The 20,456-nt window shown below is 39.6% G+C and overlaps 3 protein-coding genes across 4 annotated transcripts in view; 2 read left to right on the top strand and 1 right to left on the bottom strand.

The window, feature by feature from the left end:
• The window catches only part of LOC125227614, a 72,117-nt gene extending 65,333 nt beyond the window's left edge, over positions 1-6,784 (bottom strand). For both annotated transcript variants that reach the window (XM_048131967.1, XM_048131969.1), the window contains exon 1: positions 6,336-6,784. The gene's annotated coding sequence lies outside the window, so the exon portion shown is untranslated. The remainder of the gene's footprint in view (positions 1-6,335) is intronic.
• Positions 6,785-11,262: 4,478 nt separating this feature from the next.
• On the top strand, positions 11,263-13,082 carry LOC125227474 (pyruvate kinase-like). Its single transcript, XM_048131799.1, has one exon. The coding sequence runs from the start codon at positions 11,320-11,322 to the stop codon at positions 13,027-13,029; it is 1,710 nt and encodes a 569-aa protein (XP_047987756.1). The 5' UTR covers positions 11,263-11,319; the 3' UTR covers positions 13,030-13,082.
• Positions 13,083-16,173: 3,091 nt separating this feature from the next.
• Positions 16,174-20,456, top strand: part of LOC125227020 — a 10,895-nt gene continuing 6,612 nt past the window's right edge. The window contains exons 1-4 of the mRNA XM_048131211.1: positions 16,174-16,374; positions 16,754-16,850; positions 17,879-18,043; positions 20,118-20,347. Coding sequence (XP_047987168.1) covers positions 16,174-16,374; positions 16,754-16,850; positions 17,879-18,043; positions 20,118-20,347 — 693 coding nt within the window. The remainder of the gene's footprint in view (positions 16,375-16,753; positions 16,851-17,878; positions 18,044-20,117; positions 20,348-20,456) is intronic.

The following is a 20,456-nucleotide window of genomic DNA, read 5'->3' as shown; positions in this document are numbered from 1 at the left end:
TGAAATTATTTTGCGCTCTTGTGGATAAAATGCAATTTTGTTATCTGAAGAATCAAGAGAGCCTTTACCAATTGGTGTGATGAAAAATTAATTAAACAGAGGTAACAAACAGGCAGCCTTATAGCTTAATCAGCAATTCCCGTCAACTTTGTACAAAAATTAAGGGAAAAGTTAAATTTGTTTTTATTAATTCCTATTTTGTTACCAAGATTTTGTTGATGAATTGAGATTTTATTAAGTTTTATTTCGTCATTAAGGTTCTCTAGTATCTATATTTTCTTAATTATAACAATTATCCTGTATATATCTTACGAAAGTCGAATTATATTACTAAATGTTGGTAACAAAATAGGATCAATTAAAATTTGCTGACGTGGCATTGTACAAAGTTGACGGGAATTGCTGTAATACACAATTACACATTGTCTCTTACTGAATTTTCGAAATAAATATGGTAAATAAATAGTGTAATACATATTCCCAATGAACTACAGTAATGGGGTTCTTCAAAAAAGGAGTGTACAAATTTCTAATGGGTTGGCAACGCGCATGTGACACCCCTTGAGTTGCTGGCGTCCATAGGTTACGGTGACTGCTTTCCATCAGGCGGACCATATACCTCTTTGCTGTTTTTTTTTTATGAAATATGCAGCAAACGAGCAGACGAGCCGCCTCATGGAAAGCAGTCATCGCCGCCCATGGACATAAGCAACAGTTTGTTTGTTTGCTGTTTTGTGGTATAAAACCGGCCAAGAGGGTGTCGGGCCACGCTCAGTGTTCCGTAGTTTTCCGTATTTTTCTCAAAAAACTGCTGAACCTATCAAGTTCAAAACAATTTTCCTAGAAAGTCTTTATAAAGTTCTACTTTTGTGATTTTTTTTCATATTTTTTAAACATATGGTTCAAAAGTTAGAGGGGGGGACGCACTTTTTTTTTTTCCTTTAGGAGCGATTATTTCCGAAAATATTAATATTATCAAAAAACGATCTAAGTAAACCTTTATTCAATTTTGAATACCTATCCAACAATACATCACATGTTGGGGTTGGAATTAAAAAAATATCAGCCCCCACTTTACATGTAGGGGGGTACCCTAATAAAACATTTTTTTCCATTTTTTTTTTGCACTTTGTTGGCGTGATTGATATACATATTGGTACCAAATTTCAGCTTTCTAGTGCTTACGGTTACTGAGATTATCCGCGGACAGACGGACGGACGGACGGACGGACAGACAGACATGGCGAAACTATAAGGGTTCCTAGTTGACTACGGAACCCTAAAAAAGTGTTAATAATAATGCTTTTGATAAGTATATGATAGTAGGCTCTGGCAAGTACTTCTTTTGAGTATCTGCAGTGACTACAAGATAAGAACCCACAGTCCATATTTTCCATGGCAAGTTTCATACTGCATGGCATATATCTTATGTTTCTTTACTAATTTCCTGGTGCAACACTCTCTTAAAATCACCTAAACCAGTGGTGGGCAAAGTTTTTTCTTTGAGGGCCAAAGTTCGAACAAATTTTAAAAAACCGGCCAAGTGCGAGTCGGACTCGCGCACCGAGGGTTCCGTACAAAATTAAAAATTTATGGTTTTCGTAATTTTTCCTTTATCTATGCTATAAGACGTTGCTTCGTACCAAATTTCAAGATTCTGAGTTCACGGGAAGCACCCTGTAGGTTTTGATTCCCTTGCAAGTGTCGAAAATTTGCGGCATAAACGGCTGTATCTTTTGATTGCGTTGGCTTAGAAGTTTGATTTTTTCACAGCTTCAAGGGACAGTAGACCTGAGTAATTGATATAAATTTCAGCTTCATACCTCCACGCGTTCCTGAGAAAAAGGGTCTTGACAGACGGACGGACGGACGGACAGACGGACAACAAAGTGATCCTATAAGGGTTCCGTTTTTTCCTTTTGAGGTACGGAACCCTAAAAAGGGGCTATATGGCCCCATATTTAATCCAAAATTGCATTTTTACTACAGTGCCGGCCATAACAGACTTGTGAACTGGATTTGGCCAGTGGGCCATAATTTACCCACCACTTACCTAAACTATTGCAACCTCGCACTACCCAAAGACAATATTATGTACACCAGTAGTCCAGTATGCACATTGACCCTAAACTAAGATTTCAAAAATAATCAAAGCATAGTGTTTTTTAACCCTTGCAGTGCCTTTTTAAGTGGGGTCCACAAGCCCCTTTGGGGTTCATTGCATGTTTCTCGGGAGTCCACAGTAGGTCAGCTACAGAACTTGATGAGAACTAAGTTTATATTATATTTTTCATTGGTATTCATGGGATAGTGAAAGTGGTCTGTAACTACAAAACATAAGTGAGTGTCTTTAGTAAAACATCCCACTTCGTTGCTTACCATAAAGACAAGATTTACTTGTATCTTTATATGAATAAACTAACAAAGCAGCTTTATAACAATCAAATTACGCAATAAGTATTAGTGACCGGCCACACCAGAGCGTCGCGTGTCTCGGGGCGCGCAACGGGCGTCCGCGCCACGCCGCTTCAGTGTAATTCAAAAAACGCCTCCTCAGTACATTTTGTATAGGAAAGACGTAAGACGCGCCCCAGGTGGCGTGGCGGCGGCGGGGCGCGCGCCGCGCCGCTTGGCGGCGCGCCTTACGTCCTTCCTATACAAAATGTACTGAGGAGACGCTTTTTGAATTACACTAGGTGGCGTGGCGCGGACGCCCTTTGCGCGCCCCGAGACACGCGACGCATAAGTGGGAACGCTGCCTTACAGAAGTATATTATGACTTGAAACTTGAAAGGGCCGTGCATACTGAAAAAACACAGTACAATACACATGTGAAGAGGAAATTTATCTGTAACTCGTGTTGATTTAAAACACTCCCATTGATTGATTGATTGTATTTAATTTATCGCCAATAGTCATATTTTCTGTACTATAATAATACAAAAAAGGGTTTTGGAAATGTAAGGCACCGGCCACACCAGACCGTCGCGTGTCTCGGGGCGCGCAACGGGCGTCCGCGCCACGCCACCTGAGTGTAATTCAAAAAGCGTCTCCTCAGTACATTTTGTATAGGTGACCGGCCACACCAGAGCGTCGCGTGTCTCGGGGCGCGCAACGGGCGTCCGCGCCACGCCGCTTCAGTGTAATTCAAAAAACGCCTCCTCAGTACATTTTGTATAGGAAAGACGTAAGACGCGCCCCAGGTGGCGTGGCGGCGGCGGGGCGCGCGCCGCGCCGCTTGGCGGCGCGCCTTACGTCCTTCCTATACAAAATGTACTGAGGAGACGCTTTTTGAATTACACTCAGGTGGCGTGGCGCGGACGCCCTTTGCGCGCCCCGAGACACGCGACGCATAAGTGGGAACGCTGCCTAGGAAGGACGTAAGGCGCGCCACCAAGCGGCGCGGCGCGCGCCCCGCCGCCGCCACGCCACCTGGGGCGCGTCTTACGTCTTTCCTATACAAAATGTACTGAGGAGACGTTTTTTGAATTACACTGAAACGGCGTGGCGCGGACGCCCGTTGCGCGCCCCGAGACACGCGACGGTCTGGTGTGGCCGGTCACTAACATTGTTAAAAATATAGTTTCTTTTGTGTTTGTTACTGTTTTTGTACTAAATGTTATGTCTTTAGTAGATTTTTCCTTATAGTCATACTTGTTATGGAGAATTTTTGGCCAAAAGCTGCACTTTTGGATGGAAGCAAGCCGCTTTGCATGGTGATAGTAGACATCATAGTAAACGATTTTTTCCGAGGATATCGAAATTTCATCCCTTAGGAAGCCGAGCGTAGCGAGGTGTTTTGTGAAAATTAAAAAAATTCTATCTTTTTATTGTATCGTCCGATTTTGACAAAACGTATCTCAAATGAAAGGTATTGATTGAAAAATGAGATTTTTTTTTCGGTTTTCGTAACCGACCTCGCTACGCTCGTCGTTCTAAGGGATGAAATTATAATATCCTCGGAATTTTTAATTTTATTTTGATGTGTACTGTTACTATGTGTTTTTCTGTGTCAGAAAAACATATTATTTCTGACTTTCTGGCAAAGGAATTTCAAAGTGGCCATATAAAGCGATCTTTCCCAACTTTGGCAACTTGTATCTTAAAAAATGCTAATCTGATTTCGATACGGTCTTCAGTTTTCAACTAAAAATTTATCTGTCTTCGATTAAAAAAAACTCGTATATCGACATTGTACATTTGGACAGTGTTATGGAATAAGCGATCAAGCGACAGTTAGTTGAAATCGAGAAAATGAGCTAGAAAGATTTGAAATTTGAATCAGTTGTTGTAAGTTCATTTATAAAGTAAAAAAGTTAATTTTGACATTGAACCTATAAAAGTGTTCATAATTTAAATAGATAAAAAAAATAACACCATACCTATTCAAGTTTCGAAGTTATTAACGTTTTTCCGCTTGATTCTTTATTGAACTAATACTGGGATGAGGTTAATTTATTTCGTCGTAGCGTACTATGAGACATATTTTGTCGCTTGATTCTTTAATGAAAATTGTTAGAGGTAAAGTGAATCATTTTGTCTGTCATTCTTTGAAGTTGCGAGACGTAAATTTACTTTTTTTGAATTTTTTTCTTACTTTTCTTTCAAATTTTTTTTTCTTTGTATTTTTTTTAAATTACACAAATTAATACCTTTCATTTGAGATACGTTTTGTCAAAATCGGACTACACAATAAAAAGATAGAATTTTTTTGATTTTCATAAAACACCTCGCTACGCTCGGCTTCCTAAGGGATGAAATTTCGATATCCTCGGAAAAAATCGTTTACTATGATGTCTACTATCACCATGCAAAGCGGCTTGCTTCCATCCAAAAGTGCAGCTTTTTTTTCATAACTAGTATGACTATTATCGAAAGTAGTATTTGCAAATAATGCAACCAAATAATAATATGCCTTCTGTACAAAATGGATATATATCAGAGTTGATATATATCCGATATATATCATAAATATCCGATATTTTGATATTTATTATAAATATCGGATATTTTCGAACCCTGGAATTTTATATGAAAACTGGGTAAGTGCCAGTCCAACTCGCGCACAGAGGGTTCCCAACAAAGTTTCAAATAATAAAAAATATTTTTATCATATGATGTACCTAATTTACGGATCTGTATAGACCCCAATGGAAAGAGCTAGAGGAGGCATTTGCCAAGTGGCACACTGAATTAAGAGATATAATATATATTGATTTTTTATGAAATAGGCAGCAAACAAGCAGGCGAGCTGCCTGATGGGAAGCAGTCATTTTTTGCCTTTATGTATGTTATAAGATTTTGCTTCATACCAACTTTCAAGAGTCTGAGTTCATGGAATGTACCCTGGTATGATACTTATTATTTAAAAGGACCAGCAGCAAGTCTGATAAAATCCTTTCATGGCCCATGGGCTGTTTTACACCCACCACTGCTTTATTTATTTTTTTAATTATGGCTTTATCAGGAAGGATTTTGCCAATGACAAGGTACAGAACATAACATACATGGTAGGAATAATCATGAATGTTTAGTGAATATACATTCGGTTGATTTGGTTATATTTAAGAAACTCAGACTCGGTTGATTTGTTTATAAAAGAAAATCTTTCAATAAAATAACCCTTGTGTTTATATTGTATGTAATCATAAAATAATACTATACCAAACCAAAGATGAAATAAAGTCATTGGGTAATGTAATTCTAATTTGATAGAGTAAAATTATGGTGTAGTAGATACACAAATGAGGAAGTAATATTGAATAAGCAAACTAATATAATTAAAATAGAGATTTTTATAATCACAGATTAGATAATGTTGATAATGTTGTTGTTGATGTTGATTGTTTCGTGTGCTCTGCCTACCCCTTTATGGGATACAGGCGTGATTGTATGTATGTATGTATGTACAGATTAGATAAATAATGAGAACAATAGGATATCACGTACAGCATCTACGCCGAATTCACACTGTATAGAAAACAGTAGGTTAGCGATTGTTGATAGAACAAAAAATAACCTCCAACAGGCAGGTGATCAAGGCTATACCAAAACCTTGAGATAATTTCACAAACATTGTTCCGAATATGTAACTTGTAATATAAATTACACAAATATTTGTCTATTTCAATAAATTTATGCGTGTTTTTAATATTTAACACAATTTTAAGACGTGAAGTACCAATTCAATGACGTCATTACTTTGACAGTCAATAAACCACGGTAAACAATAGCATATTTTTACAGGAATACTTTACTATAACGAACATTCGTAAAACATAAATAAAATAAGAATAAACCCCATAATATTAGACTAATAACAAAAGTATACTCACAGTGTTTTCAATGCTATGGCAAAAAAATGTTGAAGTGTAGACTAACAACGATCAGTGGTTGACAGCCAAACTAAATAACATGGCGGCATCTCATCGCAGCCGGTAAAGAACGGATCCATCGATAACAACAATACACTTATAGATACACTCCACAATTAGCGACAGTTTCGCTCAAGAAAATCACTTTTCACTACAACAGCAAAATAAATGATTGTATATCACACATTAAAAACTAAATGACGTAACATACTCAACCTTCACAGTCGCACAGTACATATTATGAAAAAATACTGTTATTTTATCTAATGAACGTTTCGAGCAAAACACTATTAATTACACTTTAGAGTTCAATTACACTTTAAATTGCGTTAACGTACATCAAATTAATTTGTCAAAGCAAAATCAAACGCATTTATGCCAAAGAACAAACGTGACACGCAGTCAAGCAACTCAAGCCACAGAGTGCCTAGGAAACAATAAACATATTGGTACACAGACTCGTGAAAAATGTGAAAATGTTGTAGAGGTGCCAACTGCTAGAACAAAATTTTCTAATTCATATTGACAGTGTGAATCGGTAATTTTTCGATATTTCGATACTGCGCGGACGTCCGCATTCGCGCGACCGCGGACGCGGATCTAGACAATGAATATACACTTAACCGTGCTAACTATCGGTCGTCGGTCGTGGATGTGGCCTTGAGCGCACGGACGTCCGATCGAAATCTGGCTCGCTGGATGTTTTGGTCAGCCGAAGCCACGTCCCGAAGACCGTGCACACTGATCGGTCGCGGTCGCGCCACCGCGGACGTCCGTGTAGTATGTTCCTAGCTTTAAGCTAGGAACATACTACGCGGACGTCCGTCGTAAATCGACCGCGGACGGGAATCTGGACAATGGAAATACACATAACCGTGCAAACTATCGGTCGACGGACGTGGCCGTGGCCTTGAGCGCATGGACGTCCGATCGAAATCTGGCTCGCTGGATGTTTTGGTCAGCCGAAGCCACGTCCCGAAGACCGTGCACACTGATCGGTAGCGGTCGCGGTCGCTCGACGGCGGACGTCCGCGTAGTATGTTCCTAGCTTTAGGCAACAAAACACATGTTATCCTCTTCTGAAACTCTCCTAACACTCTTGTATTGATGCATCTTATTATAGTTATTATGCACCAATCACATAAATAACTATTTACTTATTAAAGCCTGACAAGATTTTATTTGGCCCTGAAACAGTGTCGCTACAAACCGCTTTCATATGGCAATAATGTGCCGACGTCATATGTAATGGGGACGGCGTGTACTGGTTTCCCGTTAATCCATCCATATATATACTTTATACTTTAATACTTTAATATTATAAATGCGAAAGTAACTCTGTCTGTCTGTCTGTTACGCTTTCCCGCTTAAACCACGCAGCCGATTTTGATGAAATTTGGAACAGACAATCTTTAGACCCTGAGACAGAACATAGGCTACTTTTTATTTCGAAAAAAAGGGATGAACGGGTTGAAAAAGAGGTTGAAAGTTTGTATGGGATTTCTTAATTTTAAAAGATAAAACCATGAAACTTTATATTTTAGCACTTGATAAGAAATCATTAAACATATATTTAAAGTCACATACAGGTCGAACGCGATTAATTAACATTATTTTTACCTTTAAAATAAACATGGTGGGAAATAAACATTAACTAAAAGCGGGTAGATTATATTTATTTGTCTACCCCGAACATTTATATAAATTAATATCGGGTAGTTTTGTGTTGTTTACATCTCCGGTGACATTTTGCTGGGACGTCAGTCTTCCGCGACCACGGCCAGTGCAACCTGGCCGAAACGTTGGGAAAAAAGGTAAAAATAATGTTAATTAATCGCGTTCGACCTGTATGTGACTTTAAATATGTGTACAAAGCGCGAGAACTTAAAGTGTTATATCATTAAACATCTTGATAAGGGATAAGGATAGGGATAGCGATAGGGATAGCGATAGGGATAGGGATAGCGATAGGGATAGCGATAGGGATAGCGATAGGGATAGCGATAGCGATAGCGATAGTGATAGCGTTAGCGTTAGCGATAGCGATAGCGATAGCGACAGCGTTAGCGTTAGCGATAGCGATATCGATAGCGATAGGGATACGGATACGGATACGGATAATATGGGTATCGTTAGAGGGATACGGATAATCGGTCGGCGGTCTCTTACAATCAATGTGCTCTAAGACGATCGTTGTTTGCTTGCTTGAAGATTACGTTTGCGATAAGTATAAGCAAAATGTAAAAAATTGTAAGGGATAATAGAAAAAAGTACTTTTTACCCACCGATCATAGTGTCGAAATACGGGCTATGTGGGATGTTTATAAAGGTTTCCCCAGCGTATATAGAATTACCTACGCTGTGGTCGATGTGTAATATTTCTACAATCATTGCAAGCAAAAGTATTATGTGCAATCGAAATAATCGCAGATAAATATACCTACAGAGAAACCTAAGGATCCAAATGAAAATCTTAATGAATACTTTTATTACGCGGGCGAAGCCGCGGGTAAAAGCTAGTATTTATATAAAATTAAAACATGGTTTTAGAGAACCAAAATTTAATAAGCAAGGTTTTAAGTCTCGCTACTTCTTTTCGCATAGCCTAAAATCCATGAATCTTGTGCCTTAGGCTCCCCACAGACAGTCTTAAAAATTCATAATCTTAAAAAAAACTTGTATGCAATCTGACAGTTCAAACTGACACTGACAAGACACTGACAGATCTGAACTGTCAGATTGCATACAAGTTTTTTTTATTTTTTTTTGTCTGGGAGCCTTAGTCGAAGTTATCGAGGTTTATTTTCTTTTTGTTGGGACCTTGTTCTGTACTGGTTGCAGTTATGGAACGGCCTCCTTAATTCTATAAATATTTTTCACGGCAGAGGAACAGACACCTTAAATAAGAACAAAAAATATAGAATCGTCCCACGATAAGTTTGCAACGATTTTCACACCCTCGCCAGTGCAGATGTTATTTTAAACGTCAAACTTTGATGAAATTATGACGTTTACTTAACCCTTGCAGAGGCGGGGCTATTAAAATCTATGCAGACTTATCGTTGGACGATTCTATAAGGCTAAACGCGAAACCAACTAATCAATACAGGAAAACCGCACTAAAAACTGTCAGTGCCGGACGTGTCAACAACCGATTTCAGAACACTGGCATCGAAATGCTGTGAAATCCTTCATCCTTTTTTGTTGAGTACGTAATTTATCACGTTCAGTATAATTATTTTTACTTTTATGTCTTTCCCATCACGGAACAATGGTATTCCGGACCTTTGGGAGGCGTGCGCGGGGCCGAAGCCAACACGTAGAGGCCCTTTTGACACTTTAATGAAATGTAAAGGGTACACCGAGCGGATGTTGCCCTTGCCCGTATCACGGGACACACGCAGAGGCAACACCGGCCAGGGTGTAAGGACTATTTGAGAGTTAATGGAATCTAAAATGAACTGGTTTATTTTGATGAAAGTGATGGACTAAATACTGGGCTATGGATAAAAAACCGGACGCCTGCCTAATAAAACGGTATCCAATTTTATTTCCGGCAGACGGTGACTCGTCCCCACAAGATGGGCCCCCACAAAAAGCGACATCCAAGATAGGCTCAAGGGCAACACCGGTGTGAGAACTCAAGGGTGTCGAGAGGTGTACACCGCTTTCTGCCCAGTGGCTGTTAAGCCACTGCACCAACTCGCGTCTTATGCAAATTTTTACTTCCACCCCTGGGGCATGTAGCCCTAACGACTCCACTCTGGACGGCCAGCCAAGGCAAGCCAGAGGTAGAGAGTACTGTCCCACCCACCCGCCTTACGGGTAACAGAACTCCCCAGGAGCACTCGGTACGTGGGGTCGCTGTTCCCCAACAGCTCGCCACAAGCTGCCCTGCGTTGACTGATTGCACTGGTAAAACCTCACTTTTATTATTATTATTTTGGGAAAAATTGTGATGAGACCGTTAGAAAATTTAAATTATTTACTTCTTGTTTATACATCACTGACATTCGATGACTTTCGACTATGGAGATTAGAGGTACCTCTATTCTCCCTGCTTTCGACGACGACGGGTGGTAAAAGAAATTAGTTCAGCTGAAAATCCGCAACGTGGCGAGCTTGGTGGCGAGGGTCAAATAAAAACTTGTCATGGCCCCTGTACACACATGGCCAACGGTTCCACCAGCCCTTTGTGAAACCCCTTGGCCAAGATAAGAGCCGCTGTTTACACATTGGCGAACCAATCACTTGGCATTGGCTCTTCATGAAAGATGGACGTGGAATGGAAAAGTCTAGGAAATTCTAGATCATAGACATTGACAGAAAAATTTGATTAAAAAATAATAACCCCGTAGTAAAATTTAATTATTTGATATATTAACAATTTTTTTAATATTATGATAAGAACATTTATCTTTTTTAGGAAATACATTAAACATTTGCAAGGTTATTTTATTTCCTAAAATCTACACTATTATTGACATAGATAAACTTATTATTTTCGTAAATATTTCACTACCGTCCTCTCTGACGGCTGACGACCAACTGAATGAAGCGCCAACGTGTAAACGCAGTTGGCAATTGGCGCCAAGATCCTTTGATGTGTGGACAAAAAACCGACACGAATCGGTTGGCCGGCAAGCGCAAGCGCCAACTGCCAACTTACGGCCAAGTAGCCCTCTACACACATGGCCAAGGGGGTTGGTGGAACTGTTGGCCATGTGTGTACAGCGGCCATCAGGCTATATGCAGGCTATAAACTGTTTCTATTTTACTTAGTTTACTCAACCAAAGAGATCTAAACTACTTAAGGTTCTTGTTTTGAAACAAATGAACATTGTCATTGTCAAAATAAGTATTTGTCACTTGCAAATAACTTGTGTATACCTTGATTTGATAGGAATTTAATTTAATTTTTTACTTGATTTTAATTATACAGTGAATGATGTCCGAAAATATGACACTTCCATGGCACATTTCCTTAGAAGATGCCCCAACCCTAAAAAAAGATAACTTTCCTTCCGAGACATCATTGTTAAAGCACTATTGCAAATTAGATGTACATCAAAATCCTTGTGAAGAGTTGCAGACAGGTATTATGTGTGACATTAGTATCAATAATAGAGAACCTGGCAACGTCCAAAGGCTAATCTCCTCAGGGATGACAGTCGCTCGCCTCAATATGAGAGATATGGAACCAAATGGTTGTACCCAACTAATTCAGAGCATTCGACAAGCGGTATATAATTATAGTGCTGAATTGCAATACGTTTATCCATTGGCGGTCATTGTTGATGTTAGAGGTCCTGATATTGTTACTGGTGATTTAAAAAGCGGTCCACGTACCACCGTTGAACTATACCAAGGCGGTACTATACGTTTGACTACTGATGCTAGCTGGCGCGAAAGCGGTACAGCAGAATGTCTTTTTGTTGGATATGATCGTCTAACTGATCTTGCAAAAGGAGATAATATAATTATTGATAGTTTAACTCCAGATAAGATAAAGTTGGTGGTTTCCAAAGTGGGTGATGATTCTGTGGAATGCGTAATTGCAGTAGGAGGAACGATCGGTGCCAAAATGACGGTCCGGATTTCATCGGCACCACTTGCAAATTTTGTAACTCAAAACGACAGTCGTGAATCAATAGTGTGTGGTGAATCTATAGGAGAACAACTATTCGAACATATGGAAGGACAAATCGCGTGGGCCCTTGCTTCTGACGTTGATGCGATTTTAATTTCTAACGCTCAACAAAGAAACGATATAAGACAAGTACGAGAATTAATGCAGGATAAAGGAAAACATTTACTTTTGTTTGCTTGCATTGATACCACTTTAGGATTAGATAACATAGACGAAATAATTGATGAAGCTGACGGAATTTTCTTAGATCGAAGCATTCTCGCCATAGATTTGCCAATAGAGAAATCATTTATCGCACAAAAGGTCATCCTTGCAAAATGTAATAATATTGGCAAACCATGTATTTGTAAAGCGGTTATAAACGAGCAAATTCCTACATTATGTGTAACTGATATGGCAAATCTCATACTGGATGGTGCAGATGTCCTTTCTTTAGAGTTTAACTATGATTCTCCTTTAAAAAAGTTTGCTGCTTGTTACGATGCACACCGTATGGCAGAACACTGCGTCGCAGCTGCGTCTGTTATTGGTAGACACGCAGAACGTATAGTGTGGCAACCACGGACTTATGGAAATATCGAACTAATGCAAAGTCCGCTCAAGGAACCAACTCAAGCAATCTGCGTAACTGCAGTAGAATTAGCAGAGCGATCTAATGCGTGTGTAATTATATGCTTGACAAATTCTGGACGAACTGCAAAAATTATTTCACACGCTCGACCATCCTGCCCTGTGGTGGCGGTCACCCGAATGTGCCACGCTGCTAGGCAGCTACGTTTCTGGCGAGGTGTTCGATCGGTGCATTATTTCGAAACTCCTAAAGAAAACTGGATATCTGAAGTAGATGCTAGACTTCAGGCTGGATTAAACTATTGCAAGGCTAAATGCATCTTGCGAGGAGGTGACGCTTATGTTGCAGTTACAGGATCTCGTCGAGGTGTAGGATATTGTGATTCTGTTAGACTCTTGTACGCAAGTGCCCGTGATACTGTGTTTGTAGAGTAAAAAGTCGTTGTAAACTGTTTCACAATCAATAAAGTACCTAGTTTTTAAAGGTATATTTGTTTTGGTTATTATGGCGGGTGTCACAAGCGAAGAGACAATATTGTTCGTAACTTCGTAAGCGTTCGCTACCCGTCCTGTTATAACAGTATCAACGGGCAGTCTGTCTCGCGGGGGAGAAACTATCGCACCCAATCAGCGGCAATCACCCATTATGCACAGTCACTCATAATTATCTAAACACGCCTCTATTGTCAAAGTGATAAGGTGTGTTCAAATATTTTTGCGGGTCTCAGTCAGTCAAATATATCTGATGATGATGGTGACTGTACTTGCCCTGCAGGCCGGGAAACGAATGAACTAAAATAAAATAACGTGTAGGGTAATCCGTTAGTAACTGGCCACTTTACTACCATGCTTGCTTAGATTGTACATTGTTGCTTAGATTGTATAGGACCCCAACAAAAACTCTTCTGCTCATTATTCAGTACACCCTTTACTTAATTTTTCACCCATCAACCCACGCACCTTCAACTCTTCTGGTGTTTCGGATGTCCATGGGCGGCAGTAATCGCTTACTTACTTGTGACCTGTCCTGCCTGCGCTTTAAGGCCCATGCGCGGATCCAGGGGGGGGGGGGTCATGACCCCCATGACCCCCCCCTGGAGCCTAAGTTGGCCATACAAATAGACCACGTGACCCCCCCCTGGGGCCCCGGGCCTTTACCACGTGACCCCCCCCTGGGGCCCCGGGCCATTACCACGTGACCCCCCCCTGGGCACGAAGCTGGATCCGCGCTTGTTAAGGTCTCCCCGGGATGTCCCTTCGGGACATCCCGGCGTCAAATTTGAGGATATGATAGAGGATTCCTCTAAACTCCCATCACTCATCTCAAAAAAAAAAGCGCTTGTTAAGGCCGATATTACATTATCATAATATGATCATAGGTAACATATGCTGTTCTTTTTCTTCACGTTGGAGAAAAAGGGTGGCATACAGACCTATGAATGAGAGCGAGAGATATATTGGGTTGGCACAAAAGTAATGACACACTACAAAACTCTATACATTTCCTTTCTTAAGTTAATTGTTTTCGATAATATTCTAGTATATTGTAGAACATTCTAGGTACTTCTAATGTGAGGGTATATAAAGCCGCCCTCGTGATTGGTTTAGTTAGATTGAAATAAAATGGACGAGCGACAAGTTCGAACACTTTACTTATACGAGTACAGCGAGTACTTGTTAGGCCACAGTGCGCGGGCTGCGGCTGACAATATCAACACTGCATTGGGCGCTGGAAGTACAAGCCATGCCACGGTGTCCAGATGGTTTGACCGTTTTAAATCAGGAGAGAGGAGCCTTGAAAGTCAGTCACGCTCAGGGCGACCACCTGCATTCAATGATGACGATTTACGCCGCGAACTACAGTCGAATCCTGATGCTACTACTCGTGAATTAGCGGAAGCACTTAACTGCAGTCACCACGCTGTGGAATACCATCTGCATGAGCTTGGGTATCGAAAAGTTTTGGCTCTATGGGTACCGCACATCCTTACCGACGCCAGTCGTGCAGTCCGTGTCGCCATCTGTCAATCACTTTTGCTGCGACCCCGACGTAAAGAGTTTTTGACTGATCTGGTTACTGGAGACGAATCATGGCTTTATTATGAGAACGATACACGTCGTGCTATTTGGCTGCCTTGAGAAGAAACGCCACCAACTCAACCGAAGCTGAGTCAAAAGAACCGCTTAAAAGTTTTGCTTTGTTGTTTCTGGGACTCGCAAGGCATGCTGTTTCATGAACTATTACACAATGAAACTGTAAACGCTAACAAATATTCAACACAGCTCACCGAACTATCTTCTGCTATCAAGAAAAAACGACGAAGACGAGCCACTGTAATTTTACTACATGATAACGCCTGACCTCATGTCGCATCTACCGTTCGCCAACAGCTGCAGAACTTGGGCTGGGAGACGATACCCCACCCACCTTATTCTCCAGACCTCGCACCATCAGACTTTCATTTGTTTAGAGCCCTGAAACGACATTTGCGGGGTAAACAATTCAATGATTTCCATGATGTACAGGTGGAGTTGAACAACTTTTTCGAGGCACAGCCATCAGAGTTCTGGGCGAAAGGCATCCAAACTTTGCCGGATCGTTGGCAAGAAGTCATATATGCTAATAGTGTAATAATAATAAAAAATATAAAACGTAAACCAAGTGTCTCATTACTTTTGTGCCAACCCAATATATTGTCTAGTTCGCGCTTATGGGTGGTTTTCTATTATTTGCCGCGTTTTCTACGGACAAGTTTGCTGTGCCAGAGTATAGGTCACATGACATGTACAAAAACCTTTAAAACTATTAAGCTAGGAACACACTACGCGGACGTCCGTCGTAAATCGACCGCGGACGGGAATCTGGACAATGGAAATACACATAACCGTGCAAACTATCGGTCGACGGACGCGGACGTGGCCTTGAGCGCACGGACGTCCGATCGAAATCTGGCTCTCTGGATGTTTTGTTCCGTGCACACTGATAGGTCGCGGTCGCGGTCGTTTTACGACGGACGTCCGCGTAGTATGTTCCTAGCTTTACCATGACCAGTGGAAAAACGTAGTGATTCAATGCTCTTTGTGGGCAAGCAGAAAGAATAATAATAATATGCGGAAAACCCAAACCTATTATAATTAAGCAAGGAACACACTACGCGGACGTCCGTCGTGAATCGACCGCGGACGGGAATCTGGACAATGAAATTACACATAACCGTGCAAACTATCGGTCGACGGACGTGGACGTGGCCTTGAGCGCATGGACGTCCGATCGAAATCTGGCTCGCTGGATGTTTTGTTCCGTGCACACTGATCGGTCGCGGTCGCGGACGATTTACGACGGACGTCCGCGTAGTATGTTCCTAGCTTTATGCGCATATCAAAAGGATCTATATTTGAAGTTGTGGTGATATCTGAATGCATCTCATTTTGAGATTGACAGTAGTGAGTTAGTGACATTTAACTTTCGTGTTTATGTCAATGTCAGACTGTCAGCAAGCAATGAGCATTTCAAGTTGTTAACTTTCAAACTGAACTTGGTTTTTATTTTAGATTTTAATTACACATGAGGTCATCAAAATGTCTCTTGAGAGTTCTTTACAAGAAATAGGCGCTGGACTTATTTCCACCCGGGCAAATGAGAGAAAGAAAAATGCGGAGTCCTTGAAAAACTTCCTTACCGGGAATGCAGTTCCTTCTCTTCTAAGCAATAATACAATAAAGAAAAAGGGATATAATTGGAATAATGTATTCGACGACGTCCATGAGTACATTTTAAAGGTAAGATCAACGTATCTCGGGGTATCCCCTCACATAAAACATGTAGAAATTAAATCTCCAATAATTTTGGAAAGGGTGTGTGCATATAAAGTACACACACTCTCTACCTATCATTATTTATTTTGCCGGAATCTTGTTCAACATGATCTCAAACTTTTATTTTGAATCACAGTAATATAATTAGTAAGTTTGTTAATATTCTAAAACCCTGCATTATTCTTTGGTATGCAACTTTCTAAATTGTATTGTATTATATAAGTTATCAATTCAAAAACAAAACAATTGCTTCTGGGCCTCAGCTCATCAGATAACAAAGAGAAAACAGCATGTAAATTTTTATTCAGTCAGAATTTGTATAGAATTGCTTATGTGCCAACAGGAACTGGAGAAATATGAGACTTCAAAGACTTTCTTCAATGTCACAGCACCTCTTTGCACATCTATATTACACCTGTGCTTGGCTGGATCCAATAAAGGTAAACATTATCTATTTACTTACATCAGCCTAGAGTGTCCCACTGCAGGGCAAGGGCCTCCGCCTCCCTCGTCTTTTTCCACTTATCACCTGTTTTCCATCAGTCCCTATCAACATGTGTCCGTATGGTGACAGGTTAAGAATTTCACCACCCCCTTTCCTATGGGTGTTGTAAAAGTCGACTGCGGGATATGGCTTAAATTGTGGCGTAGGCGAGAGGCTGGCAACCTGTCACTGCAATGTCACAATAGGGATGATGACTACATAAAAAAAAATGCATTCTGTTTAGTCCGTCAGTTAGATTGTCCAAAAATACTTTGATAATCTAACTGACGGACTAATTAGTTTTTTTTAGTTGTCTCGCCTATTGTGTTTTCATTCAACCCCTTATTTGCCAAGAGAGGCACTGAAACTGATTGAGTTTTGCCCCAACCTGGGTTCAACATTGTTGAACACATTTCGTAAAACACCACATTAAATATGTTAATGCAGTTTTAACTCTTTATATGATTTGTCCAAAATATTGTACACAATCTTTGACCCTCTTTCTGTATTTTTTTTTCTTAACCAACTAATAGGGTGAGCTGATAGTACCAAAGTTTGAAAATTGTTTATTGGGTTTTGGAATCCTATGACCATTTATCTTTTATTGCAAAATTTAAAAATACATAGGTATTAATAGAATTAACAAAATGAATAGGTACTTATAAAAAAGTTGGTATCCTTGTCTTTTATGTGTAAATAGTTAGTAGTAGTGATGAAGGTATGATATCTTAATTGGATACATATAAATGAGAAACTAAGGCTAAACATAAAACTTAATAGCTAGCTTATATCTAAAATAGGCTCTTGAAGCATTGTACCAAGGATGCTGATGCCGCTGCATCCTATGATTTCTTAATTATATTCCATAAACAGCCTATACAAAGGTCTTTTTTAGGGTCCATACGAAAAAAATAAAAGCAATGGAAGTCTACTGTATTATATTGATGATTATTTGGTAACTCCTATAAATTTATTATTTTGTAGGGCAAGCATACATCAGCTGTGAGAAAGTGCTGGAAGCATGTCTGTACGTGTTGAAAGACAAGCGCATGGCAACTGCCATTGGGGATGCATATTTGCAGTTATTGTACAAACATGTATTGCCATGTGAGCATTATGTGAGTTTCATTACACCTGCAACATGGGAAGGTAAGTACGTGTCATTATGAAATTCTTTGTCTGGACTCCTTTTTCTGGGCAGTTGGTTTTTCAAGAGCACTAGCCAAGAATAGAATAGTTGACACTTGTGGTAACTGATATGCAACTAGATAGAACCAGTTAATACATAGAAGTGAAAATGTATAATCTCATTATAACCTGAAGAAATCCCTTAAAGAGATAAGGTTCGCCTTTGTACTGTTCTTAATAGTTATTAGGTACTTTGTGTTTTTTTATTACCTTAACAAATTTACTGCTACTACTATACAATTCATCATCGTCATCCTCTTTGCATTATCCCGGCATATTGCCACGGCTCATGGGAGCCCGGGGTCCGCTTTGACAACTAATCCCAAGATTTGGCGTAGGCACTAGTTTTACGAAAGCGACTGCCATCTGACCTTCCAACCCAAAGGGTGGCTAGGCCTTATTAGGATTAGCCCAGTTTCCTCACGATGTTTTTCTTCACCGAAAAGCGACTGGCAAATATCAAATGATATTTCGCACATAAGTTCCGAAAAACTCATTGGTACGAGCCGGGTTTCGAACCCGTGACCTCCGGTCCCTCCGGATTGAAAGTCGCACGCTAGCCAACAGCGCTTCTATACAATTATCATAATGAATGATGTGGCGCTTGTTAATTTTTATTCAAATTACTTTGATAAACTGCCAAAAGCAAGAAAGGAGACAACAAAAGTGTAGATATATAAGGAATACTCATTTGAATTAAATTATTGACCTGTTGAATAATAAATTATAATGCATACTGAATAAGGCTATAATTGTACAGGTTAATGCTTGTCAGACATTTTTATTTAATCAGTGACATGAAATATGAATGCAATTATTGCCAACTTGTATGCGGATCAGGTTTGTTTAAAGGATTAAACTATGTAATGTGAGCTGTGAACCTCGCAAGTCCTGTCCTATAGAAATATTTCCTAAAATTTAGATTTATATCTTATTCAGATGAAACTAATTGAGATTTGGGTGTATAGTGAATAGAATAGAATATTATTTTATTGTATAACTGTGTACATGCATAGGTGTTTTTTTTTATAAAATAAGTATCACCAGTTGCCTGCTAGGGTGAGATAGATAAGAGAGATGGGCCGAATACGGACTTTGCCGAATACGAATATTCGGCCGAACATTCGGTTCAGCTGTTACCGAACCGAACATTCGGCCGAATATTCGGTTGAGATATATTTTAAATCCTGGCTAACAAAATTTTTTATGCACTAAATTATAGGAACATTAAGAGCCTTAGTAAGGTACCCATTACCAACCATTGAAACGTTTTTAACTCTAAGCCAGGCTGGCTTTATTTTAAAATTTTTACAAAATGATTGTATTTTATATTTTAACGAATTTTTAACTCCCTTTGGTAGTTCCTTAGGATGCTGAAATAGGATGTTATTATCCGATGAATTACGAAACAACTTACGCTATTTATTTACTTTATTTATTCGGTAAATATTCGGCAATGTAACCGAACTATGGGCCGAATACGAACATTGAAAAACTTGCCGAATTTGCCGAATACCAAATATGTACCGAATATTCGGCCCATCTCTAGATAAGAGCATAGATGAGAGGAAATTTTTTCCCCAACTGAAATAGAACTGATTCACAATGTTTCAAAACCTAAGACAGTAAGTATAATAAATAAATAGAATAAAAATATTTCTTTTTGCTTGCCTTTATGGCTACTTACTGCATATCAAATATTCAATTAGTTTTATTTTGAATTAACTTTCGATGTTTTAGAACTGATGGGGCCTTCAAGAAACAGTGTACTCCCATCTTAAAGCACGTACATGCCCTAACAACTCCTCTGATGGAGGAGATCCATCTGCTTGTTTGCCTCTTATATTTAAAAAAATCGGGCGTCAGTGTACATGGGAATGTGTTTTCGTCTATCACGTAAAAACGGCTTAGCAGATTTGGAATAAATTTAGCATATCTAATGTTTATGACCTAGACATAGGATACTTTCTATATCCCTTTGTTACTAGAGGGTAACATATTAAATAAATAAATCTTTCACACTTCTTGATTTCAGAATTGCTGGAAATAAGCATAAATTCATCTCTAACAAACCACACACAACTAGACAGTTACACATTGCTGCGACTGATATGCAGCGTCATCAAAAAAGCAGCTAACTGTACCCAATATATTGTCCCACTGAGAAACGCTCTGCCGCTGCTGAAGAAATGCTTCCATAGAATAGAGAGTGATAAAAAAAATCAAGAGACTGTGACTGAGATAACTACTATACTTTTAGAAAAGGTATTGTATGTTTTTGCTATTTCTATATCAGAATATCAGTATAGGCTACTTGCCTCCTAGTCAAATCAGCTTCTTTTTAAGAACTGTCAAAACGAATTCTAACCACTTG

This window comes from Leguminivora glycinivorella, chromosome 6 (genome assembly GCF_023078275.1).
Source record: "Leguminivora glycinivorella isolate SPB_JAAS2020 chromosome 6, LegGlyc_1.1, whole genome shotgun sequence".
Classification (NCBI taxonomy): Eukaryota; Metazoa; Arthropoda; class Insecta; order Lepidoptera; family Tortricidae; genus Leguminivora; species Leguminivora glycinivorella.
Note: the sequence above shows the minus strand (reverse complement) of the source record. Positions and strands in the feature narration are given on the sequence as shown.